Source organism: Lygodium microphyllum, chromosome 2 (genome assembly GCF_053477565.2).
Source record: "Lygodium microphyllum isolate KBCC chromosome 2, Lygodium_microphyllum_v1.1.10, whole genome shotgun sequence".
NCBI lineage: Eukaryota > Viridiplantae > Streptophyta > Polypodiopsida > Schizaeales > Lygodiaceae > Lygodium > Lygodium microphyllum.
In genome coordinates, this window is record NC_141136.1 from 40,822,823 (window position 1) to 40,849,094 (window position 26,272).

At 39.1% G+C, this 26,272-nt stretch overlaps 1 protein-coding gene across 1 annotated transcript; it reads left to right on the forward strand.

The window, feature by feature from the left end:
* The first annotated feature begins 16,365 nt into the window (after window positions 1-16,365).
* LOC148039651 (Rubredoxin-like superfamily protein) lies at window positions 16,366-20,160 on the forward strand. Its single transcript, XM_087692405.1, has 4 exons — window positions 16,366-16,758; window positions 16,882-16,940; window positions 19,489-19,606; window positions 19,776-20,160. Exons 1-4 carry the CDS (start codon window positions 16,493-16,495, stop codon window positions 19,852-19,854), a joined length of 522 nt encoding a protein of 173 aa, XP_087548531.1. The 5' UTR covers window positions 16,366-16,492; the 3' UTR covers window positions 19,855-20,160.
* The last annotated feature ends 6,112 nt before the right edge of the window (window positions 20,161-26,272 follow it).

Below are 26,272 nucleotides of genomic sequence, written 5' to 3' on the forward strand. Positions count from 1 at the left end.
AGCAAAAGGTTTATTCACTAGATATAAAGTAAGACTTGATGGTCAACGAAGAAGGAAAGGGGTGTAGCCAAAAGATAATGATGAAACTTCCTTACATCAAATACCATGGCTAGGCCTTCCCTCTCTATTGTGAAGTAATTCATTTCCATATTTTTGAGTTGTTTACTAGCAAAGCTCACAGGATAATCGAGATTATGCTCACTAGCTTGGCACAAAACAACTCCCACGATGAACTTCGAGGCACCAATGTGCACATGAAATGGTATGTTCCAATTTCGGGCTCGTAGAATCAATGTGGTCGTGAGAGCCTTTTTTAGTTACTACTAGGCATGTTGCATTCCTCGATTCACTCAAATACAATTAGCAATTTGTAAAGGGATCTAGTGATCAATGCATAGTTCAACATGAATCACAGATAGTACCCTATGTGTCCTAGGAAGCACTGAACTCCCTTATGGTTCGTGGGTGGTGGTAAATTGCCAATGTGTCTAACTTTGGAGAAGTCGGTGGCAATGCCATTCTTAAACACCATGTACCCTAGGATACATCCTTGTTTTATCCAAAATTGGCACTTCAAGGGGTTCAAGGAGAGATTACAAAGTCTACACTACTCAAAGATTGCATAAAGTTTATCTAGATGTTCCCTCCAACTAGAGCGAACACATGCATTGTTAACAAACACATCCAACTCTTGCCTAAGCATGTCTTTGAAAATGGCACACATGAGGCACTGAAAGGTAGTTGGTGCATTCTTCAACCCAAATTGCATGACTATATAGACACACATGTCCCATTCCATTGCAAACACTGTCTAATGCCTATCATCAAAGTGTAACTACACCTGGTTATAACCTGAGAAGCTGTCTAGGAAACTATAAGCCTCTCTTTCCTCTACTCTCTTGAGCATATGCTCCATATAGTGTAGTGGATAGTTATCTCTCTTTGTTGCACACTCGAATTTTTTCGTTCTTCTTGAGAACAATCATTATGGGTGATACCCAGTCCGTGTGTTCAATTTCGTAGATGAATGTGGCCTTCAATAGCTTGTCTATCTCCTCCTTAATGGTGTGCGCATGCTTTAGATTCATTGGGTATGGTCATTATTTAACTGGTGTTACATCAGGATTCATTGGGGATGAGACCCTTGGTTTGACTCCTTTGAGATCATCTAAGGACAAAGCTTATACATCTATGTACTCTCATAAGAGAGTGATGAGATTGGCCTCCTCTTGCTCAGTTAGGTCATCAGCTATGAACACGGGTCCCCAAGCCTTTTCCCTCCCCCTACCAAGGCTTCCTTGACCTTAGCAGATCCTTCTATTGGTTCATTTTCATGTCCTTGCCTCTTATCTCCTAACAAGATCACTACCCCGTTGCTCTTTTTGAACTTCGTGAAGCACTTAGGTAGGTCTCGGGGCTTCCATTGTTTTTCAACTTTTGTCCTCTTTGGTTGCTTTCTCTTTTCCTCCTTCAACCACCTGCACCTTAGGTGGATTTGTAGGTCCCCTTTGTTGCATTTGGTCTTAGGTGGTTAGGGTATTTTTGGGTCACTCTTAGAGCTCACTTTCAACTCAGAGTCAAACTCACAACCTTTGCTTGAAGGAGGAGTTTCCCCAGGTGGTTGTAACTTTGAAGGTGATTCTATTCTAAGGAGTGGTGCAGTACTTGGTTGAACTAATCCAGCTTGCTTGTAGTCTATAACTCCTATGTTGTCCAATCAAGCATGATTGCATCTTGTCCTAAAGACTCGTCCTTCAATCATAAGAATTGGCTTTCTATGGCTTGGATTCTACTCGTATATGTTCAATCACTCAGCTATCCATGTCATACTCTATTATCTCGACCTCTTCCTCACTTTCCTCATTCGGAGAGTATCAGTATTCATACTCATCGTCCGAATCATTATCTTTTGATTGCTCATCATCCCCTAGATTTCTGTCCTCAGTTCTCTTCTCATCTGTGATCAATGCCCAATTGTACATTAGGTTCAAGTCATGCACTTTGGTCCACTGCCACTTCGGCTCCTCCATGAGAACCTTGAGGGGTCTGAGATTGGTAGGAGCTGGGTTACCTGCTAGCTATCTTGTCAATTATTCAAGGATCCCCTAGATCTCAAGTTTGTTAGATGGAATGTGGAAAGAGACAAGTGTTGGTGTTTGATAGAGCTCCTAGTCATCATGCAAAGTGGTACTGATGGCAGGGTCTTACCCTTTTGGCAACAGCTGAGAGGTTGTGACTTCATGGGACTCACTCACTATCCTTGTAGCCCGCTTATAATCCTCTTTGTCATCTAAGAATGGTAGATTGATGGTGGCTACCACATGCATCCAATCCCACTCGTTCTTCTTAGGGAAAGGGATATACTTCGTTAGTGATCCGTAAGAGTTCCTAACCTATGAGTCTCCTTTCAAGATAGCGAAGATGACATCTATGTCGATCGATGTGGTCTTCCAGGTATCCATCTCGACTTTGATAGCCTCCAATCTATTGCCCAATAATATGAGACCGTTGCCCCAATCTTCTATCACTTGTTTGTTTTGTATCTAGGGTCAGCCCAACGGGATGCCATAGTCCACTCCATGACTATGAAAGTCACTGAGAATTGGACTCCCGCTACCTTCAAGGGCCAGTCTTTTAGTATCCCAAATTACCTAACTTTCATTCTATTGGCCAATGTGACATTAAACCTTGTAGTCTCCACTAGTGGGTTACCCCAAGCCCGTAAGACTACATGGATAAGTACATTGACTCTTGCTCCTATGTCCACGACCCCTTTCTTGTGACATCCCCCAAGGCTATGGCAAGTAGGGCTATGTGTATTTCCATGTCTTCCCAGAAAACATTTGCATGTAAGGACTTAGGCACTGAGTTTAGGGTCAAGCTAAGTATCTGTATGGCTGCATTGTGGTCGAAGATTGGTCGCTCGAAGCTCATTTGGTCTTTCTACCCACTGCTTCAGCACTTGCCATGAGGTTGGAATTTGCTTGAGCAGTTCTCCCAAAGGTAGAGTCACAGGGGCTGATCTCAACGTCATGAGAAAGTCACCAACCGCCTGCTTTTCATTAGGCTCTATGCTCTTTTTCCAATGATCTTGGAAAGTCTGGCTACCTATGGCATCTAGGCTTTGTCTATGTGGTGAATATGTGGGGTGAGGATGCATCTCTTGATTTTAACTGAGTAGGTGAGACCGGTGTGCTCACACTAGAGAGCTCATGAATCCCCTCTTTGATAATGGGTTCCATATCCTTTAGGTATGCTTGGGCTTCTCTCACCCGCTCCTTGACCTTATCAACTACTTCTAATTGGTGCCTTAGGATCGGGATATTCTCCAATCTTGGCAACTCCCTTTTTTGTTGTCTTAGGAGTAGATGTCTCCACTTCTCCATCCATGACTTGTTTTCCCTTTGGTAATGTGGTGGTGCTATCCATCTTAAGCATAATCTTCGTCTTAGCCCTCTTTTTCCTTCTTCTATGAATTTTCTTCCCTATTGAAGTTGCGTTGAGGTTGCTAGGTCTAGAAATGAAACATCAGCATGCTTTGCCTGTGCTTAGGTCATGACATTCAGTAGAATTGGCATGGCTTTGCCATCAAGCATCTCAACTCCAAATAGCCCCAATGGTAAGGATAGTACGATGACCGAACTAGTTGAAGGTTTCTGCCTAGGGCACTCGGCATATACAAGTGTGTGATCCCACACTCATGGCATCTCAGGTCAGCCTTGTTTTGATGGGCTTACTCCCTTTTGGGGCATCGAGATGATATGTGTCATGGGTGACTACAAGTCCAGCCTGCAATTGGGTTCTTAGTTTTGTCCTCCTAGACCTCCATCTCTTCCCTTGCCCAATTCCATCATCAGCATGGCCTGAAATCCATCAAGATGGGATTGCTCTCTTCATCGTACAAGACATAAGGGTTTTCATTCAGATCCTCTACATAATGTATTGGAACATTGCTTGATGGATGGGTCATAATGGGTCCAGGTGGTCTAGGTATTCTTGTGGGGTTGATATCCATCCTAGGGAGGACAATTGGCTTTGCATCATTGGGTGCTAGGAGAGCTAGTGGAGCCCCCTTTTCGAAGGATTATGGTCTATTCCCTAGGTAGTAAGGATTTTTGTATGGCTTTGAGTATGTTGATTGCCTCGGTAGTCCGGCAATGCATTGCATCATGGCCAAACCTATCCCAATTGACACAAGGTCTATATCTAGGATCCATGCACTTGATTAGAAGGTGGTTTCCTCTGCAACGCATGCATTGCATGTGAGGTTGTGCATGCCTTCTTATCATCTCTTGAAGCCTAGCCAATGCTAGCTTCACGTCCGCCAACTCCTTGTCGACACTCTTTTCCTTGTCTTGGGTGCTATGGCTAGATATTTCACTAACAATTGTAGCTCTTTCTGAGGTTCTAGAGGTAGTGCTACCTCAGTTTGTGGGTCTTGAGCTTCTTTCCTTAAGCAAGTCATCCACTCGTATGGCTTCTTTGAAGACCCTAACTAGCACGTCCCTATGTAGGATTGAGTTTCTCACCAAGGCGTTGTAAAGCTCTTCACTTTAGATTCCACTAATGAACATGGTGGAGACCACTCATTCTCTAGGTTTCTCTATGGTAGCTGGACTTCTCTTAAAGAGACTCCACACATGGGTGACATAGTCTCAGATGTCCTCCTTGTCCTTTTGATTGACATTAATCAGCATTGACGATGAGGTTGTCACAGTATCCCACCTCATAGAATCTCTTGATGAAGAGACTCTTGAGGTTATCGAAGTTATTGCATTTGGCATTGTCTAGACTAGTGTACCACATCCATCCTTTAACTCCTAGGCAAAGTCCAAAAGCTTGTGTGCATTGAGTGAGGTCCGTGAGTCTGTTAGCCGCCTTACATACTTGCTCAAATTGCTCCACAAGGCTATACTTGTTGTTACCAGGTGGATACTTGTCAAATTTCTTAGCAACCATAGGTAACTTGGTTTGGCTCTTGGAATTTTAGGTGTTTCCTAGTCTTGCTAGCAATGAAGTTGCCAAGGCTACTCCACTTTGCTTTGTAGCTGTGTTGTCCAAGAGTCACTTTGTGAGCAGCTCGCTTATTAATATAAGCTTGACCTCTAGTGCTATTTCTCTTTCAATGTTTAGTCTTGTCCCATTTCGGTTAGTGAATGCTAAGATTTGTTAGACCTTGCGCATTTCTATGTCTTGCTTGAGCTTTTGAGCTTGTTGCTCTTGATTATAGGCAACTAATCCTCAATGTTTTGTGCACTCAGATGCTAGTGGTGTGCTCCTCAAAGTGCATTCTGCAAAATCAAAGCTTTTCTGGTGTACGTCAAATGTTTAATTGATGTAGTGTGCAAATTCAAAGGAAACAATACAGTGCATATCACACTCTTTTCAATCAATTCCTACCACTAAATACAGCTTCTTCCTATGGGTGACAGCCACTCTTGATGGTCAGTTTTGGTCTCTACTTGATTACGGGACTAGAGTTATAAAGTACAAAATGATGGAGAGAGGGTATTGGCCTCTCATTCAAGGCACTAGAGTTGTAAACTCTGCAAATCTAGTTGATATAGAGGATGACCAACGTGCCCAAGCAATCATAATGTTACACTTAGATGAGTCCCTGATTCATCATGTTGATCAACTAAACACTGCTAAAGAAAAATGGGATGAGCTTGAAAAGCTCTATGGAGCCACTGGTAAAAATGCTAAAATCTTCCTTAAAATTGAATTCTTTAGCTTGGAATATAGATTAGGAGAAGATTTGGGAAAATTCATCTCTCACATGAAGGGACTTATGGCACAGCTTGCCTCTATACAAGCTCTAATACATGAAGAAGATGCTATTGCTATTCTCCTAAAAGTTGTAAAACAGGTGTTTCCTACTCTTGTAACCACTCTCACCAACATTCCAGATCCTGCATTGGCAAGTACCATTCAATCCTATTTGGATGAAGAAAAGAGGAACCACAAAGAAAGCAGCAACAGTCAGGCATCTTCAACTTCCCATGATCAAGTATTGGTACATACAACTCTCACTAGATGTTCTTTCTGTAAGAAAAAAGGACATCTTGTAAACAACTATTGGAAGAAGTATCTCGAGAAAATGAAATGTAACAAATGCAAGAAGACAGGGCATATCACTAGTAAATGCCCCAACACTCCTGATGTACCCAAAGAATTGGTGGCCAACTATGCCTTCAATCCATTTGAAGATCGATTGTTTTGACTCTTTAAATCATCTACCTAAAACACTCTTGTAAGCCTGATTTATAAAGGTATCCCGAGGAGGGGGGGATATCCTACATACCTTGTAATCTAATGCCACCTTGGCATTGAGGGGGGGGTGTTAGAAGATAGGCATAGGAACCCACTATAAGCAAGGGAGTATGAGGGCAGATGGGTGTGAATAGGCCTAGGGGCAGGGGAAACCCTAACCCTAGCTTGGTAGAGGCTATATAAATAGCCTATGGGTCACTATCAAGTGTGAGATAGAGTGTACCCAAGTTGTACCTTGAGCAACTTATTAAACAAGAATTTGTTCTTGTACTTTGAGCCTCTTTCTCCCTCTTGTGCACACATTCCAGTGCTGCAACTTTGCTTTCTAACATCTACTACAGTGTTCTAAACATGTGGTCTGAGCGGTAGTAGGTTCGAACAGTTAGCTCGGGTATCTAGAGGGATAAGTGACCTAATGGTCAGGGACCGCAGTCGTCCCTAGTATCGGTTCTATGAGCCATTTGATGTGTCTGGAGGTTTACTGGGGTGTCGGCTAGCTTGGGCTTAGGCTTTGCCTACCCTAGGGTGGGTTGGATGTGCCTCAGCCATCCAAGGCCAAATTAGGTCTAGGGTCTCAAACAGTTTTGTGGTTGTCCAAGTGGACTTGTGACTCGAGCTATTCGTGCCTAAGGCCACAGCACAGACAACGTCCAAGTGTGGTAGTCGGGGATCCAAAATGATGAAAAATCCCTTAAACACTCCTTGCACCTATTTTGACATTGCAAGCAAGGTTGTAACTAGGATCAACAAGCATCAATTGACACTCAGAGCATACATATAGGGCTCAGAGATGCGAGAATGTGAATTGATGAACGAATATGTGTTCCTACCTTGTAGCGCTCTCTCTCTCTCTCTCTCTCTCTCTCTCTCATGCACACAAATGAGCTCTCTCTCCCCTTAGCCTCTTAAACCCCTTCTCTCTTGCCATGTTATTTCCCCCTTCTCTATCTTTGCTGTCTTAATGCCTTGAAGCTCTCTTTTCCCTATTTTTTTCTTGCTTTGGGCATGCTATCACAGCAAAAACCCTATTGTGTATTTCTCCATTTTCCTTATTTTTTTCCTCACTTAAACGCATCCAAATCACAAGTAACCACTTACACTATTCCAACTTACTTACCTAAATCCAAAAACCCAAAAAAACTTACGCGTAAAGGAGATCAAATACCTCTTCAACTCCCTCACTTCCTACATATCTCAAGCACCGGTTTGAGGCAAACCCTACTTCAATGCTTGATTTGGAGTGTGCAAGAACTCAAACCTTGAATCCGTGTGTCCCAACAAAAAAACCAAAATGTAGAAGCTCTCCCTCAACCGCTAAGACCCACGGATCGCTTATTGTTTCAAGCATTTCAAGCCAAATGCAATGGCTACCTCTCACATAGCTATGCACACTCTCACACCTACAAGTGTAGTGAGCTTACCTTCATGCTTGATCGAGTTGTCTCCTTCCACAAGCTCTTCGGTAGCTCCACAATCCAAGGTGCAAGCTCAACCAAGCTCGATCCTCATGCTCCAAGCTCCAAGCTCCATTGCCATACATGAGACAAGAGAAGAGAAGAGAAGAGAGAAGAAGATAGAGAGCTTCCCCATTGTGGTCCCTCACCCTCACACACTCACTCCCTCACACTCCCTCTCTCAAGCACAAGCACAAGAAAGAACAAGAAGAAGAAGGGAAGAAGAGAGCTAGTTTTGGTCACACCAAGAATGAACTTTTTCATTCACTTTTTGCCTTTTATACATGCCCTGCTCCTCTTGGGCGCCCATCCCTTTATTACATGACTGGCCATTTTTGCCTAGGTCCTCTTTCCCTATTCCCTTCCTATTTACATTGTTCCTTCACTCATGCCCATTTACATTTAAAAATTGCACAAGAGGGAGCTTGATGCTCTTTTACAAGGATTTAGGGTGAGCTTTTATATTTAAGATGTGCCTTTTCCCTTTGCACTTGCCCTAGACTTTTAAATTTTCTTCTTGCACTTTTGGCCATTTTTCTCCTATTTTTTCATTGGGCAATCTTTTTTTGCTTTTTCCTGTGTCTTTTTTATTTTCTTTTGTTTCTTTTCACTTTTTTTGCACCGGGACTAAGAATGGCAAAGTGACATTGAGTTACACATGTAGTTTCCATGCATAAATACCATGCACCTCATTTTTTTACTATACAATTGCTATTCACAGTGGTCAAGAAGTTGCATCTACTATTGAAGTCAACTATTCACATCCACTTTTCATGGAATACAAGTATTTTTCTCTCACATTCTTTATGCTTGTACAAGCCGAACCCACCTCAATGGAGTGCACAGAATCAGCCATTCCAAGCTTATTAGCATCATACAATCAAAGACAGAGGGCAAGACATTTCGAAAAGGGCAAGCAAGGTGCTTATGCATATGCATTGACTAGCAATGCTAAGGACAAGGCACTCAAGTCAATGAGGAAGAGGTTGGCCCAACAAATGAATGCATTGAAGGAAATTCACAAGGCTAAATAATCCTTTGGTAGGCTTATTCTGAAGGCTCCATTCCTAAGTCCATTTAAGAGCATTTGTGATATATTTAGGCTAAGGGTAAGGTGGAAGTCTTCTATCATGGCATGTCTGCATGAATCCATTGAAGAACACTTAGTTGATTTCTTGCAAGATAAGCTATGTTTGTGTTGTACATGCCCAAAGAGTCACATTAATGGATAATGATATGCACATAGCAAAGTTGATTGGGTACAGATTTGACGAAATTGTTGAGCCTACTCACACTGCTAGTAGAAAGGCTTACAAAATTTCAAAAATTTCTCTGAATTAAAGATCTAAGTAGTCAAAGAAGTCATTTCATAGAGAAGTGCTCATAGCAGAGGTGCCTTTCGACAAGGGAAAATAAATCCCTAAAGAAGATGACTTTTCCTGATCAAGGAAACGAATATAATAGGGTTGTAGATCAAAGAAAAGAAGAAAATTTGACCGACATTGGGTGATGAGCAGGAGCCAAGGGTGGGTGATACACAAAAAGGCATTTATGATAAGGAGAATAACAAAGACAAAACTTCAAGAGTAGATGAGGACAATTTGCAAGATACTCGGGGTGAGTAGTGGAAGAAAGTGGATGTTGAATACAAGGATACAAATGATAAGGGGAACAAAATGACATATCCTCAAGAGGATAGGAAGAAAAACGTAATGTTGAAAAGTTTTGCTGAAGTCAAAAGTAGTGTAGATCCCAACGAAGAAGAGCAAAAGGACCAAGGTGATGAAAATAAAAGAGAGCAAGTTCTTGATAAGCAAGGAGAGCACAATTATAATAATCTAGAAGACCTAGAAAATGAAAACTCTAAGAGGATCTGTTAGATTCTTGGCTAGGTTGTTGTCAATGTTATGTGTGATGAAGATCTGCAATACCTCTCCATCTCACTAGATTACACCATCTTTCTTCACATGAAAGACAAAGAAATTAATGAAACAACAACATTGATACTTCTCATATGAGTTATACACTATACTATTACAATCCTTACCATTCATTTTTCACTAAATTTGTCCCTCGTTACTTTTCTTCTTGCAAACATAGAAAGGCGACTAAGAATGCACCATGACCCTATGGCATGTATACATATAGTATGACAACTCTGGAATGCTTTTGTGCATGCCATCAAGTTGGGGTCATCAATATACCCAGGCCCTATGGCATACAAAATGAATATCTGTCCACTTTGGAAGTCCCTCATGCATGTCCTTGAGTTTGGGTCATCAAGATACCTGGACCCTACAGTGCAAAAAATGACCACTCATCCACTTTAAAAGTGCCTCATGTGCATCATTGAGTTTGAGTCATCAAGTTATGAGACCCTGTAGTGCGTAAAATGACCACATGTCCACTTTGGAAGTGCCTCATCTATGTCATTAGGATACTCGGACATGACATCACACAAAATGATCAACCATCCACTTTGGAAGTTCCTCATCCGCATTAGGAGAAATAGACTTGACATCACACAAAATGAGTTTGAGTCATTAGGATACTCGGACTTGACAGCACACAAAATGATCATCTGTCCACTTTGGTAGTGCCTCATGTGCATTGTTGAGTCTAGATCATCAAGATATGTAGACCCTATGGTACGCAAAATGTCCACCCTTCCAATTTGGAATTCCCCCATGTGCATTGTTGAGTTCGGGTCATTAATGTCCTCATGTTTCCAATTTTTGCTAATTACAATTCTTGTTCAATCATGTCCATGTGTCTTATTCTTATACTCCTAGCTGATAAGATCAACAAGGTTTATGTTGATGATCCCCTTATCTCCACAAAGGCAAATGCAAAATCAATTGATTTCTTTCTGTGAGAGAATAAACTTGATGAACTCCAATATGTAATTATTCCATATCATGAGGGGTACATTCTTGTCCATTTTATTCTCATGCAAAGAAAATATTTACTCATGGCTTTGATGTATCATACTCAAATATGTTTAAACATACAGTTCACATTGGAGCACGTCAATTTTGGATCTCAAAATTAGGAATAGTTGCCTTATGAATTCCCTCAGTGGTTTCCATAACGAAGTTAGATTGTCATGATAAATTGATTTTTCTTCAACTGGTGTTTTCCAAGTGAACTTCTAATGACTGTCAACATGTCCAAAACTTGGATATTTGTTGCCATTGAGGACAAATTTCCACTACTTAAAAGGGACAAAGGGTCTATAACTTGCAAGTCCCATATTAGCCTGGCACCTCATCTCGTGGATGGAGGGTTATTGCAAACTCATGGATTTTTCTTCAAGAAAAGTCCATGCTTGAAGAAAACGAATCAATAATTGTAAGCAAAGTTCAAGTTTTTAAGCCTTATGGAAATATATCTTCATTCTTCTTCATACGTTTCATCAATTTTTTGCAATTCACACAAGATTGCTACAAAGATGACTTTATTTGACTAGTAATGGCATTGGCAATCAAAGATTTTATTGAAAGGCACGTTGAAACCCCTATAAACCCAGACTCCCTAGAACTTCAAAGAATACCTAGAGCTTGTAAGAAAGGTTGATCCAAGAAACTAGATATACAACAAAGAAAGTAGTTTGTTGTAGCAAAGCTAGGTGTACCCAAGAAACCAATGGCGACCAAGAACCAACTACAGCCAATAAGCTAATTGCTAAGAAGCCACCATTAGCTAAGAAGCCACCTGCTAGGCCAAGAAGGCACGTGGTAAGAAGCCTGAATCTTCTACAACCAAGAATAACAAGCTAGCATCTCCCAAGGATAAGCGAATAATTGGGAAAATGGTTGGAGCAACCAATGAGAGAGCTAGCAAGAAATAGATTCTTGGTGATGAAAAAGGCCCAATGCTACCACAAGGTCTCCCACAAGCACCACCACAAAAGGAAAGTGGAGCTTAGAACTCCCAAAGTGCACTTGAATCCCCCAAGATGTCGCATTGAAGTCTCCACAAATGGAAAGTGAAGCTCAAGACTCCCAAAGTGAAGTTGAAGGGCCCCAAAATGTCTCACTAAAGTCTTCACAAAGGTAAAGTGGAGCTCAAGTCTCCCCTAGTTTAACAAGTAGGCAATTAGAGGCTAGGGCATCTCCTTACAAACCTTGTAATACCCTAGTTGGGGATGTATCAAACAAGGCCCTTGTAAATATAGAAAACTCTTTGAATTCATAAAAAATCAATACTTGATGATTTTTGGTAATTTCTTGGGTTTCTCCTATTTTCTTTAGAAACGTTAGTTTTTACAATTCTCTCTATTTCATTCCAAGCATGCTAGTCTTCTGTGAACTTAGGCACTTAAAAGGAAAAAGAAAAGAAAAGAAATAAGTCTAATGCTTTGAAAATCTTACAATGCCCTCTTGGGGTAGCTAAAAACATGTATATGGTTTTTATGCCCTTGTTCCAATTAATTCACGATTTATCTCAAACCAAGATCTTGTATGCATGGTTGTTGATAAACTTTGTAGCGCTTCTTTGACATATGTCAATGTCCATTTCTTGTTTATTGACAAACATATTTGATCCTCATACTCTAAGTAGATAGTCACTTTAAAGTTATCATTGCTTTCCTTAGAGTCCAAGGATATCCATGCATCTTTTATCTTATTCCATCTCCTATATTGGAAAGAAAGACATAGTGTTTGCTTTGGAATGTTGTATGACAAGGTACCAAGTTCCTCTAAACATTTATAGAGAAACAAATCATCCTTGTCTTATTTCACAACTAAAAATGAATTTTCTCCAAATATTTTAATTATTGTATTGGATGACATTGTATTGGCCAACCACATTGTTTTTGTCCTATGTAAACACATTCCTTGAAATATTGATACAAAAACATGAATTGGGATGAACCAAGATAAGTTGACTCTCCTTGATATTCTCCCAATATTCATGGAAATCTAGATATCTTAATAATCTGTAATTTGAAGCCTCGAATGGTTCCATTGTTGAGATTATCCCACGATGTTAGTCCATTGAGTTTTGGTGAAGAAAGCTCTTCCAATCTTCCAAATTCTTGTGTGTTTGGTGAAAAAACATAGGATGCAAATACTATATGTATGTATGTATGTATGTATGTATGTATGTATGTATGTATGTATGTATGTATGTATGTATGTATGTATGTATGTATTTATATGTATATGTGCGCGCGCGCGCGCACACACACACACACACACACACACACACACACACACACACACACACACACACACACACACACACACACACACACACACACACACACACACACACACACACACACACACACACACACACACACACACACACACACACACACACACACACACACACACACACACACACACACACACACACACACACACACACACACACACACACACACACACGAAAAAGGAGAATGGGTGATTGAGAAAAATAATGTTTTCAAATTCCGCATGCATTATACGGAATGTACTTGTCAAGGACTTCAATGTTTGCCATTCCACACTTGTTGATGGAAACACATCTGCATAGACTAAAACTTACTCTACAATGTCTTAAAAACTATAATAACTAAAGTAAAAAGTTTTACAAGAAGTTAATCCTATGAAAAGTAAACTTCATTGCCTTACAATGAGCTCAAAACTATTGCTGCATGGAAGGTGCCAAGTGAACATCCTTCATAGTATTTAGATGTTGGATCCTTGCATACAAATTTTTATCATGTATTTTAGACCCAAGGATTCATCCTTTCCAGTGAAAACACATGCTTTCTCTATTCTGTTTATTAATATTGTGAGGATATTTACAAGAGGGAGGCATTGTTATCCAATCTTATAGCTTTTATGTTGACAGATATCACATATAATTCTCTCTTGTATTGTAGCACATACATGCTTGTATAGATCTAGATTGCTGTCTTAAAGAAGCATTAGAAGAAGAAGCCATGGTAGACGAACACTAATGTATTGATGAGAAATGAGGTTGATATAGAATATAAATATTACAAAAATGAGTTTAGAGAAGCTAGGACAATAAGATAGTGGCAGTTATGAGATGAATGCATATAAAAAGAGTAGAAACTATAGAAACTTCTAAATAGTCATTTGCCTATACTTGTAATTAAAAGTAATCTACTTTTATTATTTTCAAGCAGTATCCTACTTCTCAAAAGTTACATCAAGTAGCTAAAAGCAAGGAAAAGGACTTGAAAATATGTCATTGTCAAGGACAAATTAGTTAGTTGGAATTACCTTGTGAGGATAAGTTTAGAGGCTCATTTTCACCTTTTTACTAGTGTTAGAAGAAATTTGGCCAAATTAGGAGAGAGTTAAAAGTTACATTCGACCACACATGGAAGTGTCCCATTGGCCTATTCACTAATCTCATCATTAGTGAATGCTAATTAAAAGGACATTTTTCCCTCAAAATCGAATGTAATTGTTTTCACTTGTTTTCATGTACGGGAACTAAAGTCGTAAAATGAGCTTGTGCTAAAGAGCTACTTAAGAAAATTACTTTTAAATGTCCAAACTAATTGTGCTAGGGACATAATTAGAAAACTAAAGATATTTTTGGGTGTGTGCATGGGAAATAAGATGATACCTTCCCTAACAGAATTTGTCCTATGACTTGATCAGTTGAGTGGCTTCTCAACAAATAGGTTTGGAACTAAATATTGACTTTCCTGGGGTCGAGGTCTTATATCCCAACATAGCACCATTTTGAAGGATCTGATGTGAGACTATGCCTTATAAGCATAAGGATTTATGTTCTACTTCCTCTCAATTTTCACTCTCATTGAACCAAATGCGGGGCTTGCTTACTTCGAGTTTTGATTGATCACATATATGGCTTTCCTCACTCGACATTAGAGTGCTATAGGCGACTACAGTTGAGTCATTAAGAACCTGAGGTTGATCCTCATGGGTCAATCAGACACTCCCCCTATGAGCTAGTAGATCGAGAAAATACCTAATCCTCTAAACGCGTATGTTCCATAGGATCGAGGTGGTGATGCTTAGGAAAAGAAACTAGGTGACTACCTAATGTTACTCCCTAGGCACGTATGTCTCACTCTGGCTTACACACACATACTCTCTCTCGTAGATGAGAATGCTAGCTCGAATAGTTGGTTGTATCGCATGGACAAATTAAGTATGCATAGTTAACAATGAGTTATAGGCTAGGACTCTTGGGTCTTAATCGTTCACATTTAGTCAAAGAGTCTAATCTTTCAGTTTCACACGTATTAATACTACTTCATCCAATTGATTTGATACCAACAGTCTCATTGAGGTTGTATTTCTTAAACGGTTATATATTCTAAAGCCATTCTTATGTAGCCTATGTCAATTTTTGTGGAGACTTTCATATACATTCAAGAAGAAGATTTATCCACATTGTTGTGACATGTAGTTACTAATTGTTAAGACTTTTCTATACATAGGCATCAAATAGAGGCTTAATGCAACAAACAATAAGTTTTTGAGTCAACAACATATATCTATACTCAAGAATCTTATCCACACCTAGTCAAAGCTTCCCTTTGATATTTCGAGTTGACTATTATAGTGGCAAGGTTCGAGATTGGGAGAGTAACTTGTTTTTACTAGCATGATCAAATGTTAGAGTCCCTCACTTATTGCAAAGGCATGGACAATATAACTTCTATGTCATGTACATGACTACATTTGCTAACACACATGGAGATGATTCATGTTTTTTAATGTTTGCCCCAAGCCTTGAGCATTATTTAAGGGTTTAATTGTCTTATAATTATAACCTCTTTATGTGATTGCAATTGCTTTGGCACATAAATATTGAGATACAATTTATTATCACTTTTTCATACTAAGATTCCTCTTACCCCTAAAGCTATTTGCCAATTCCTAGTTACATCTTCTCTTAAACATAAAAGACTTCCTACTAACAACTTTTTCCTATCCCACAACATGCATCATTCACTTTTTACTGTTTTACATACTCTTGTTTTCCAGGACCTCTGCCAAATCTTTGGTTCTTGTTTGCATATTATTCACGTTTAGAGAGTGAACCTTCAATTTGTGTGTGTGTGTGTGTGTGTGTAGTGCATTTAAAAGGGCGTTTTTATATATTTGCATTGATTTGTACCCTTTGTAAATGCACATGAAAAATGACTTCTTCCCATGTTGTAAGGGTAACCTTTTTTTTGTGGTGGATTCTTAAGGGCAGTATGAACTATTGGAACCAATGCACTTTGACCATAAGTTAGTAGAAGATACATTAATGATTAAGCATTATTGACTAATGCAAGTTACATTATTCCACCTAGCCATTGTTTTAATGCCGGCCAGGCCTAAAATTTGAAGGTTGCAACACCCTTCAAAGGGGGTTTTGCCCTTCTAGAGAAGGGTGATACATATATTACCCTTCAAAAGAAAGGTACGAATTTTAGAAAAATAGTTATATGCCCTTCCAAACTCTTTAAAAAGAAAAGGAGAGGTCCTCTAAGAACTTCTAAATGAAAAGTTGGGTAGCCCTTCAAATTTGAGGGCTGATGCCGGCCCTTGTGATTATTTGATGATGTGTGTGACTAGAGAGTCACTCTCAAGAAAAGGTGGGAGTTTTCTCTAGAAACTAGGGTGGCAAAGGAGGGGTGCACTCTAGGCAACCACAAAAGGTCAAGTGGATAACACACACTGTGTAGGTGAACCCTCTCTCTCTCTCTCTCTCTCTCTCTCTCTCAAAGACACACACACACACACACACACACTCTCTGCGTGTGTCTCTCGAGGATGGCAATGGCAGCTTCCTCTAGTGTCTGCCTTCCACATTCTCTTAATTCCGCCCCTGCCCCATCGCCTTCATCGGCGTCCTCATCAGGACCAGCATCATTTGCTGCCTCACCCGCCGGCCTTTCCCTGCCTCCTGACAGATTCGGCCTCAAGAGCGCCTTCTTCAATGGGGGTTCTTCTTCCTACTCCTTGCCTCCTTCCACAGCACAGCAGCAGCTTGTCATGAGAGTGGCGACCAAGGGGGCCTACATCTGCAGAGACTGCGGGTAAGCCCATGCTCCTCCTCCTCCTCCTCCTCCTCACATAATAATAATAATAATCACACCCACCATGTTCTCCATCGAGAATTTCCTCAGCGAGAAGCTTCCTGCTTTGCTCTGGCTTGGCAGATACATATACAACGAGAGGAAGCCCTTCCAGACGCTCCCGGACGACTTCTCCTGCCCCGGTACGATACACCCCCTCCCTTGGCCTTATCCTTCCATTTGGTAGCATGACCATTAATTCTTACACACATTAATTACTAGTCCGCACTTTTCTTATGTAGTGACACTACACTCGCATTGAAACGGAAAGATAAGTTCCAAGAAGAGATTTGTGGTGGATGTGTATGACTTAGGTATGTGTATGAATTAGGTAGGGTTCACTCTCCCTTGCCTTCAGTGGATTGCATCGCCTATGTTGTAGTGGTTATTGGGCTCTCCTAGATGCATCAAGTTAACAGAAAGTCCGCTAGTTCCCAGCGCCAAACTCTGCCAAGCTCTTCTCCTTGACCTTTTTCTATCTTACTTATCTGTCATTTTTGTGCACTAGAAGGTGGCAAAAGTAAGTGATCACAAACTTCATGCCTAGTTTTGGCTGCCCGCTTGCTAGAAGCTGATTTCATTAACTTGCCTAGTATGCATTGCTCTATTAAAAGTAGCAAAATTAGTACAAGGGATGACTTGCCTAGAATAATTAGGTGAAAATTAAGGCTAAAGTTTCTCACATACTAGAATTTCTCTCCACACACACATTGTGCCTACTTTTTGACCTTCCAATTGATTTTTCAAATCCCTGAAATAGGATGCCAATCTTGTTTTTCTTGCAACCGTTCTTGTGCTCATCAAATCCTAGACAACTATCAACTGTACATAATAGTCGTAGTCATTTTTCATGTGTTGGCCCAAAGTATTGCGGGATACATCCATTTCATCCATGTCTAAACATAACCCCACTTCACCTTAACACATCACATCTAACATGCATTATGGCTTTAATGAACTTCTTTCCAGGTAGTGTCAAAATTCAAAATTGTATGAGATTGTGACTTTGCATGAACACCAAGGCCATCATGCAATAATGCACACAATTTGTAGAATTACACCATTGCTCAATTCGCTTCCATGTATTTCACATGTCAATGTTCCACCAAGTTTGGAACCATAGCAAAAAGGCTACAAATTGTGTATCTATCTACAAGGGGGTATTTGCCTTGTAGGTGTACATTGAAGGTTGCCTAAGTAGTAAGAAAACCATTGTATTAGCCCATGAGATATTAGAGACATTTGCAAGATAAGAGTCTAGCTCCTAATCTATTTTTAGAACTCGAGTAGTGATGATGTACTAATCAAAAGTGCACGCCTACTAACTTCTCTCCAGATGAATGTGCAAGGGTTTTTCAAACTTTGAATGCATGAATTAGAATGAATGCTTTAGCTTATGTGATGTCTACTTTTCTCAAAAAATTTGAGTAAAATGAGTTTATATAACTTGTGAAAATGGTCATCTTTTTCTAGGAGAAGTAGAAAGTTTTGTTATTATTATTGTTTGGTTATTGATGTGAAAGACCTCAAATATTGAAGGGTCATCATAGTCAAGTGAATATTAAAGTATATGTACCCTTGCAATTCAACAATTGTGTGTTGTACTGACCTACTAGATCTACTAATTCCGTAGTTTTATGTTGTCATATGCACAAGGACAACTAAACTTGTCTAAGAAAACTCAAGCTCCTTCCTTATGAAGATTTGATGTCTAGAGTGGACGAAGTTTGTGTCATAGCCTAGTGTAGCGCATCAAAAAGTTAATCTTGTGCCATCAAATAAGACCTCATGGAGATATAGAGGGACACTAAAATAAGGAAATCCTCTTGCATGATTATTTAGAAGCCTAAGAGTCTTATCTACACTATAGTAACTCCTACTCCTCCTTAGCAAGAATGGATAGTTGATTGCCTTACAATTTGTCAAATGTAAAGTGGATCGATCATGTGGCTCCAAAATGTCATTTTGCACTTTGATGTATACATCTACATAAGACTTTTCATGAAAATTAGGTTTCCATCATGATGCTACATTTAGCTTATAGGTTGCTCCACTAAATTTAATTTTAAACTAAATGGTAAAGGTTAGTATGATATGAGTTGTTACCAGTTTGCAAAAAAGTTGGACTTGCATATCTAGTTTGTCCAAACATTTAGCTTCTTATGATATGAGTTATTACAAGTTTGCAAAAAAGTTGGACTTGCATCTCTAGTTTGTCCAAACAGTTTGTCAATCACTTTTTACAATATACAAGGTGCCTTCACCACTCCTCGTGAGAATGGAATTCTTAACCTTGTGTTTCACACATCATCTCATTACCACTTGAGCTAGTAGGTCTTGGCATGACATCTCATCTTTTAATAGGTTTATGTGGACACTTTTTAACGACAAAAAGATTAAAAAGAAAATGGTTTTCAATGGGTATCACGCACTTCAAGATAGTTTTATTGATTTGGTCTCACACATGGCTTTCGCATACAAAGGACTTAACATCTAGTTGAGTGTGGACCTTTTCAACTTTTAATGCTTTATATTTAGGTTTTTAAAAATGCCATGAATCATTAGGGTTTAAAATTATAGAAGTTATTCAATCCAACTTGCAACATTTATGTAGTAGGCAACCTCTCTTTAACTATGAAGAAATAGTAGAGAATATTATCAAGCTAACATTTGAAATGTTATTGTTTGTAGTATGTGCTGCCCCCAAGAGAAGATTCAAGCCATATGACTTGCCCGTAGCCAAGAATGCTAATCAAATGGATGTGCGAAAAGCTCGAAAAGAACAACTTAAGAAAGATGTAGCCATAGGGTGAGTTTCTTGGTCACCTTTTTATAAGAAAAGTAATTGCTTGATTTAGCTTGTTTTTCTTTCTTTACATGAAAAAAAAGGAAGATAAGAAAGAAAGGCTTTGCAAATATATTAGCTATATTTTAACTATCTTAAACATAATTTTACATTCTTATAAATGTTCATGCAGGAATGCCTTACCTGTGGGGATTGCAATTGGAGCTATTGCACTTGTAGTAACATATCTTTACTTGAATAGTCAATTTTAGCGCCATTGAGAAGCTCTTTTCAAATGGTTGTGCTTAGTAATACCATTTGCACTACTTTGCCTTGGGCCATTCTCATGGCATGTTTTGCATAGATATTCTAAACTCAACACATCATCTTGAGCTTGAGACATCATCGATCACAATGAGTGAAATGCATCCTCTTTGAGACTCTAGACTTGTGAAGGGGAGCCTATTATAAGACCTTTTGTCTTATGATTTGTATACACAGCCATCTCACATGTAACCAAATGTGTGGAGATCTCGATTTTTACTTTTACGTGTCAATGATATTGTTGGTTTGCTTAAGCTAAACCATAATAACGCTTCACAACTATGGGCGCATTCAACTTTTTTGCCTTCCAATGAGTTTTATAAGACCTTTTGTCTTATCATTTGTATACACAACCATCTCACATGTAACCAAATGTGTGGAGATCTTGATTTTTACTTTTTCAATTATATTATTGGTTTGCTTAAGCTAAACCATAATAGTTCTTCATAACATTGTGCGCATTCAACTTTTTTGCCTTCCAATGAATTTTTAATTATAACAATAGGACCTAAGATATGTGGTTTCACATAAATGTGATGTCTTCTAGATTTTGGTCTTTAAATATGTTTGACACCTCTTTGATCAACAAAACATTGTCAAGATAGAACATGTACATTTAGTATAAACTTATGGGTTATATTAAAATTCTATGATTTCATGGACATGTCATGAATAGTGTCTGGTGGGAGAAACAAAAGTTGATTATGTCCTAAAGACTATATGGGAGTATGAGTGATAGTGCGGGATACATCAAAGACTCGGCAAGTGTAATATGGAATTTACATGAGCTATACGTGTCAATTTGGTGATCATGTCCTTTGTAAGGATTATAATTGGTTAGAACCAAGAGAGCCAAGAGTAAGTGATTGCGGAAGATAATGGCCAAAGCTCATGGGACAAGATCAAAGTGGCCCAAAATAGTGATCATGTAAAGGGTTATGAAGGGAAAAGTGGGACTTTTACTGGGAACAAGTTGTGGATAGCTAGGAGAGGGAAAATTGGCTCATTTTTTCCTGCTTGCTTGTGGCGAAAATGTGGGGAGGTTGGGAAGGAGAGAGACATGTTTCTTTTGCTCCAAAGGAAGCTCTCAAGGTAGGGCACAAAGAGAAGCTATCAAAGGTTATGATTGAAGGACTTGAAAGAGGGTTTTAGGATTGATCTCTGGAGCGCCTTTTTTGTCCAAAACAAGGTATTGCAGTAGTAAACAACATTCTTTATCTCTTTTATTATGATTCATGAAGCTTCATGCTTGAAGGTACTCCCAAATACAACCCTATTCATAGCCTAGAACTCAAGGCTTCAAGGGAAGGCCATGGTGGATGTCTTGGAGCTAAAATTGACTTTAAAAATAGGGTATATAGTAGAGTACATAGTGCTCGAATAAAAAATTCGGCATATAACATGTGTGTTTGTAACAGGTGAAGTCTAATTGCTTATTAGTAGAAGACAGACATGACGCATATGAAGGACTTGCTTTAGATGCACTTGAGTAGCAAAAATTGAGTTACTTGCGATGGTTATGGGCTAAATTTGATAGGGAATAATAGGGTAGCATTTTATCCATGATGTTCAAGAGCTTGAAACTTGCTTTTAAAGGCATTTGTTGATGGAATTTGACTCTTTGATACTAGAGAAGGTTTGAATACCATCAAAACTCAAGTTTAGAATGAATTTAGAGAAATAAAGAGGGATTTTTATGTTGTTATAATAGATTGTAATAATAGGGTTGAAGTGGTATATAGTGGCCTATACAGGGTTTTGTCAGGATTTTATGCTTTCTACCACTTTGTACTATGTCTAGATGTTTGAAGCTACATTCTACCATTTAGTTGCATGATCAAAACATGGATTTTGGAGCCTTTGTACAGTAGTGAATTGATTAGTGACAAGGTATCAATTGAGCTATCGACTTAGAGTGTTTGAGCAATCGTCCCATAAACGGTTTACACTGTTACTTACTGTGCATCCATTGATCTTAAATTAATGTACATGTCATAATTCAAAAGGCTTTGTTTTGACTTCAAACAATGTGTTTGGATTTTGGAATTCTATAAACTATTCTTCTTAATATTTTCTATTTTTACTATATGCAACCTTCTTTACCTAAACCTCAGTGGCTAAGGCCTTCTTCCCTATAGATATTTGGTGAACTCAGCATAAATGCCTTCTTCCCTATACAACCCAACTTTGGTGAGCCCAACAAAAAGGGCGTTGGAAAATTTGTAGGCATGGGTGATGCAATGGGTTTTGGTTCCTCTGTAGGGTCTAGTGATGACATGAAGCATGTGTTATTGCTACTACAACAGCAGTGGTAACAACAACAATGGTTAGACATAGGTAAGCTTGAGTTTGTAGCCATAAATGCTTTGTAGGGAGTTGAGCATGGGATGATGAAGCAGTTTGATGGACATAATGTATTGGCCTATTTTAGTCATATGCATCAAAAATGGATTTTTTTTGGGATTCCAAAATATGCATGGAATTGATACTTTGCTCCAACTTACCATGTAGGCATTGAAAGAGCAGATTTTAGCATTGTATAGGCAAGACTTAGACTAGGAAATGTTTAAAAAGGCTGTGAGAGAGGAGTCCTTATTGGAAGATACTAGTTTGGTTACATGCAAAACATTTATGGGCTGGGTAGAGTTGTTTCAAGATTTTGAAAATGTGTATGCATAGCTGGATGCCATTGAGTAGCATGCTCTAGAAGTTTAGAAGGTTGAATTGTTCTTAAAAGTCCTAGATCTTGCCTTGCAAGAGAGGCTAGTGGGAGATGATACAATAGAGACAAGGCTGAAAATAGATTGATCACATGTAATTGAAGCTGTTAATAGGATTGTTAAGAGGGAAAGAATGAAAGTGAGACTGCACATAGGGGCTATGCCCGCTACCTCTGACAAAGAGCTTGTAGTGAAACCATATGTATCATGGTTATACCTACTATTCTAATAGTGCAAGAAGATGCTTTGGATGAGTTTGTAAAGGGAATGCATGACCTATAGCTAAAGGTTACAAAGTTGGATGAAAAGGTGCAAGAAAGAGAAAGGGTAGCAGGCTCGAAACCTACTTGAGGGGGGTTTGTACGTAGGTGCATATGGTGTGACAGCCCTCAACATGAGAGGTGTGACTGTGCTTCCTAACATGATGTATTGGCCAAAGATTTGATCCTTTGGAAGGATGGCAAGATCCATGCAAGAGAGATAGGTTTGCCTCTTGAGCCAAACTTTGGCAAAGGCGGAATGTAGAAGCCTATTGATGGAATGGCAACAAGAAATGCATTTGCTACTATAGATGCTACCACATAGGGTTTATAGATTTAGAAATCTATTGGCAAATACATGGATGTTAGTAAGGCTAAAATTTGGACACGTACCTTGGATTGTACAGAGAAAGGGAAGGTTTCCAGGGCTAATTTGATAGGTTAGAGTATATGTGATGTGATAGGTTGGGATGCTCTCGTGGACTCATTTTCAACATATGCGTACTTGGCAATTTAGATGCAGTTGTGGAAGACAAGAGAAAGAGAGATGAGAATGAGGTAGGTACCTTAAAGAGAATGACACAAGGTAAAGCAGAACAATAGAAAGCAACCGAAAAGGTCATTCTTGAACATGTAATGGAAGATGTAATGCAAGATAAGAAACATAAAGGGGAGAAAAAGGGCAAGCAAACTAGGCATAAGTCGTAGTCTAACATAGAGATATCAAGAAAGTGCTTGAGAAGCGGGTCCTGAATAGTAGGGTGGAGTTTACGCTTGGCGAGGTGCTAAGGATTTCCAAGCACAAATTCCATGATGAAATCAAATATATTATTAAGAGAAAGTGGCAATTTTTGGAAGAGACTACTTAGCCACTAATGCAAGTTGAAGAAGGGATGGGTTTACAAGGGACATAGTTGGATTTTAATGATGAATTTATTGCCATTTTAAAATAGGTTGAGGTTGAAAATGGACAAAATGAGGATGTAAAAGTTGATATGTTGGTTGAAAATGTTATTGGTAATACCATTATTCATGGGGGTGTTATGCAACTACCATCTAATGCGGATGAGGCTTGTAGTTTCATTTCTAGAAGCCACTATTCATGCACATTGCACACATGCTAGAGCCTTTATAGAGACTGTTACCAAAATCGGGGAGTGAGAGAGCCAATGCACTTGCAATACTTGATCATGGGTCCAAAATAAATGTCATGACACGTAGTTTATATGAGAATGGTGGTTGGCCAGTTGATGTAGATCATGGGGGGAGAACGTAAGTTGCAAATAACTCCAATGGAGAGCTTTATAATTAATGTCCAAATGTCTAGGTGACTATTGGGGATATACAATATGACCAACATTTTTTCTATAGATACATGCAGTTATCCAGCTATATTATGACAGTTGTACATTACAATAGTGAGGATGGAGACTAAAGTGCTTGATGATGGTTCTACATATGCTTGTGTTAGGAGTAGAGATTGCAGAAGAGGGATGCACTTTTTGATTGTGTGTGTCAATCATGTATGAAAAAAGATCCTCTTAGGGATTATCTAGTGCAATCGACTAATGTAAAGGAATTTAAGGGTTTTTAGAAGGCACTGCTATAATGGGAGGCTATGTATTGCTACCTGGTAGGTACTATTGCCTTCTAGTGGAGGGAAAAATGTATTTATAGTTGGTCTTCATGTATGGACAACAAATAGTTCGAGAAGATACATGAGGATTGAAGCCATGTGTGAGGCTAAGGATGTATCTAGTGAAAGTTCAAAAAGAGCTTTAAAAGTATGATACAATGGCTAAAAATGAACGCATTTTTGAGTCACTTGATGCCCTAAACTTTGCATACACTATGTTGAAGTTACATCAATAATTAATGCAAAAAATATGATTGAAATTTATATCCTATAGGTGTGCATACTAGATATGTTTGAAGTCATAAAGAATAGTCTCAACAAGAATGTACATTTCAGTAAGAATGGGCTAAAGCACTTGTGGAGGAAGGTAAAAAACAATGGACGAAAAGGTCAATCTATTTGTTATGCCTTTACCCCTTGGTAGCGATAAGATGTATGAGACATTGTCAAAATAGTCGAGTTTGAGAGATCCAAGGGGTGTATGGTCAAAATCTTAGTGGTGAGACATGTACATGACAATGCTATCTATTCTCTTAGTGATTTGGATGGGATAACATTGATGATTCCTATTGTGGGGAAATGGATAAAGCTCTTTAAAAGGTAGCAGTCTGACGCATACAAGATACACAAGTTGGAGACAAGTACTCCTCATGATAGTGCAAAAGAGGATAACATGGAGGTGGATGAAGAGGGCTTCGAACTTGGGGATGATTGATTTTCTGGCACATGCTAGAGGATGTGCACGTTTGGAGGGGGTGGCTGTTGTGACACAGCATATCCATTTAATAAAAACTTATGGGTTATGTTAAAATACTATGATTTTATCCATGTGTCATGACCAGTGTTTGGTGGGAGAAATAATAGTTGATTATGTCCTAAATACTATATGGGAGTAAGAGTAACATTTTGGGATACATCAAAGATGTGCCAAGTGTTGCCAAGTGTAAGATAGAGTTTACATAATATATACATGTCAAGTCAATGACCATGAACTTTGCAAGGATTGTAAATGGTTAGAACCAAGAGTCCCAAGTGTAAGTAAGTGCCCAAGATAATGACCAAAGCTCATGGGACAATATCAAAGTGGAAAAAAATAGTAATCATGCAAAGGGTTAGGATGGGAAAAGTGGGACTTTTACTAGGAGGCAGTCATGGATAGCCAGGAGAGGGAAAATTGGCACATTCTTTTTAGCTTGCTTGTGGCAAAAATGTGAAGAGGTTAGGAAGGAGAGAGGCATGCTTCTTATGCTCCAAAGGAAGCTCCCAAGGCAGGGCACAAAGGGAAGCCATCAAGCTTATGATTAAATGATTTGGGATTGAAAGAGGCTCTTAAGGCTGATCACTGAAGTGCCTTTGCTTTCTAGAATAGGGCACTATAGCAATAAATAAAATCCTTCATGTTTTTTATCATGATTCATGAAGCTTCGGGCTTGAAGATACTCCTGGGTACACCCTATTCATAGCCTAGCACTTGAGGGTTCAAGGGAAGGTCTTAGTGAATGTTTTGGACCTGAAATTGACCATCAAAATAGGGTACAAAATAAGGTATATAGTTTTGGAATAAAAATTCAGCATACAACTTATAGGTATGTGCAACAAGTGAAGTCTATTGCTTGTCTATAGGAGACAAAGACATGATGTATATGATGGACTTGCTTTGGATGCACTTTGGAAATGAGAACTAAGATTCTTGTGATGTTTATGGGATGAATTTGATAGAGAATAACATGGAAAAATAGGGCAGCATGCT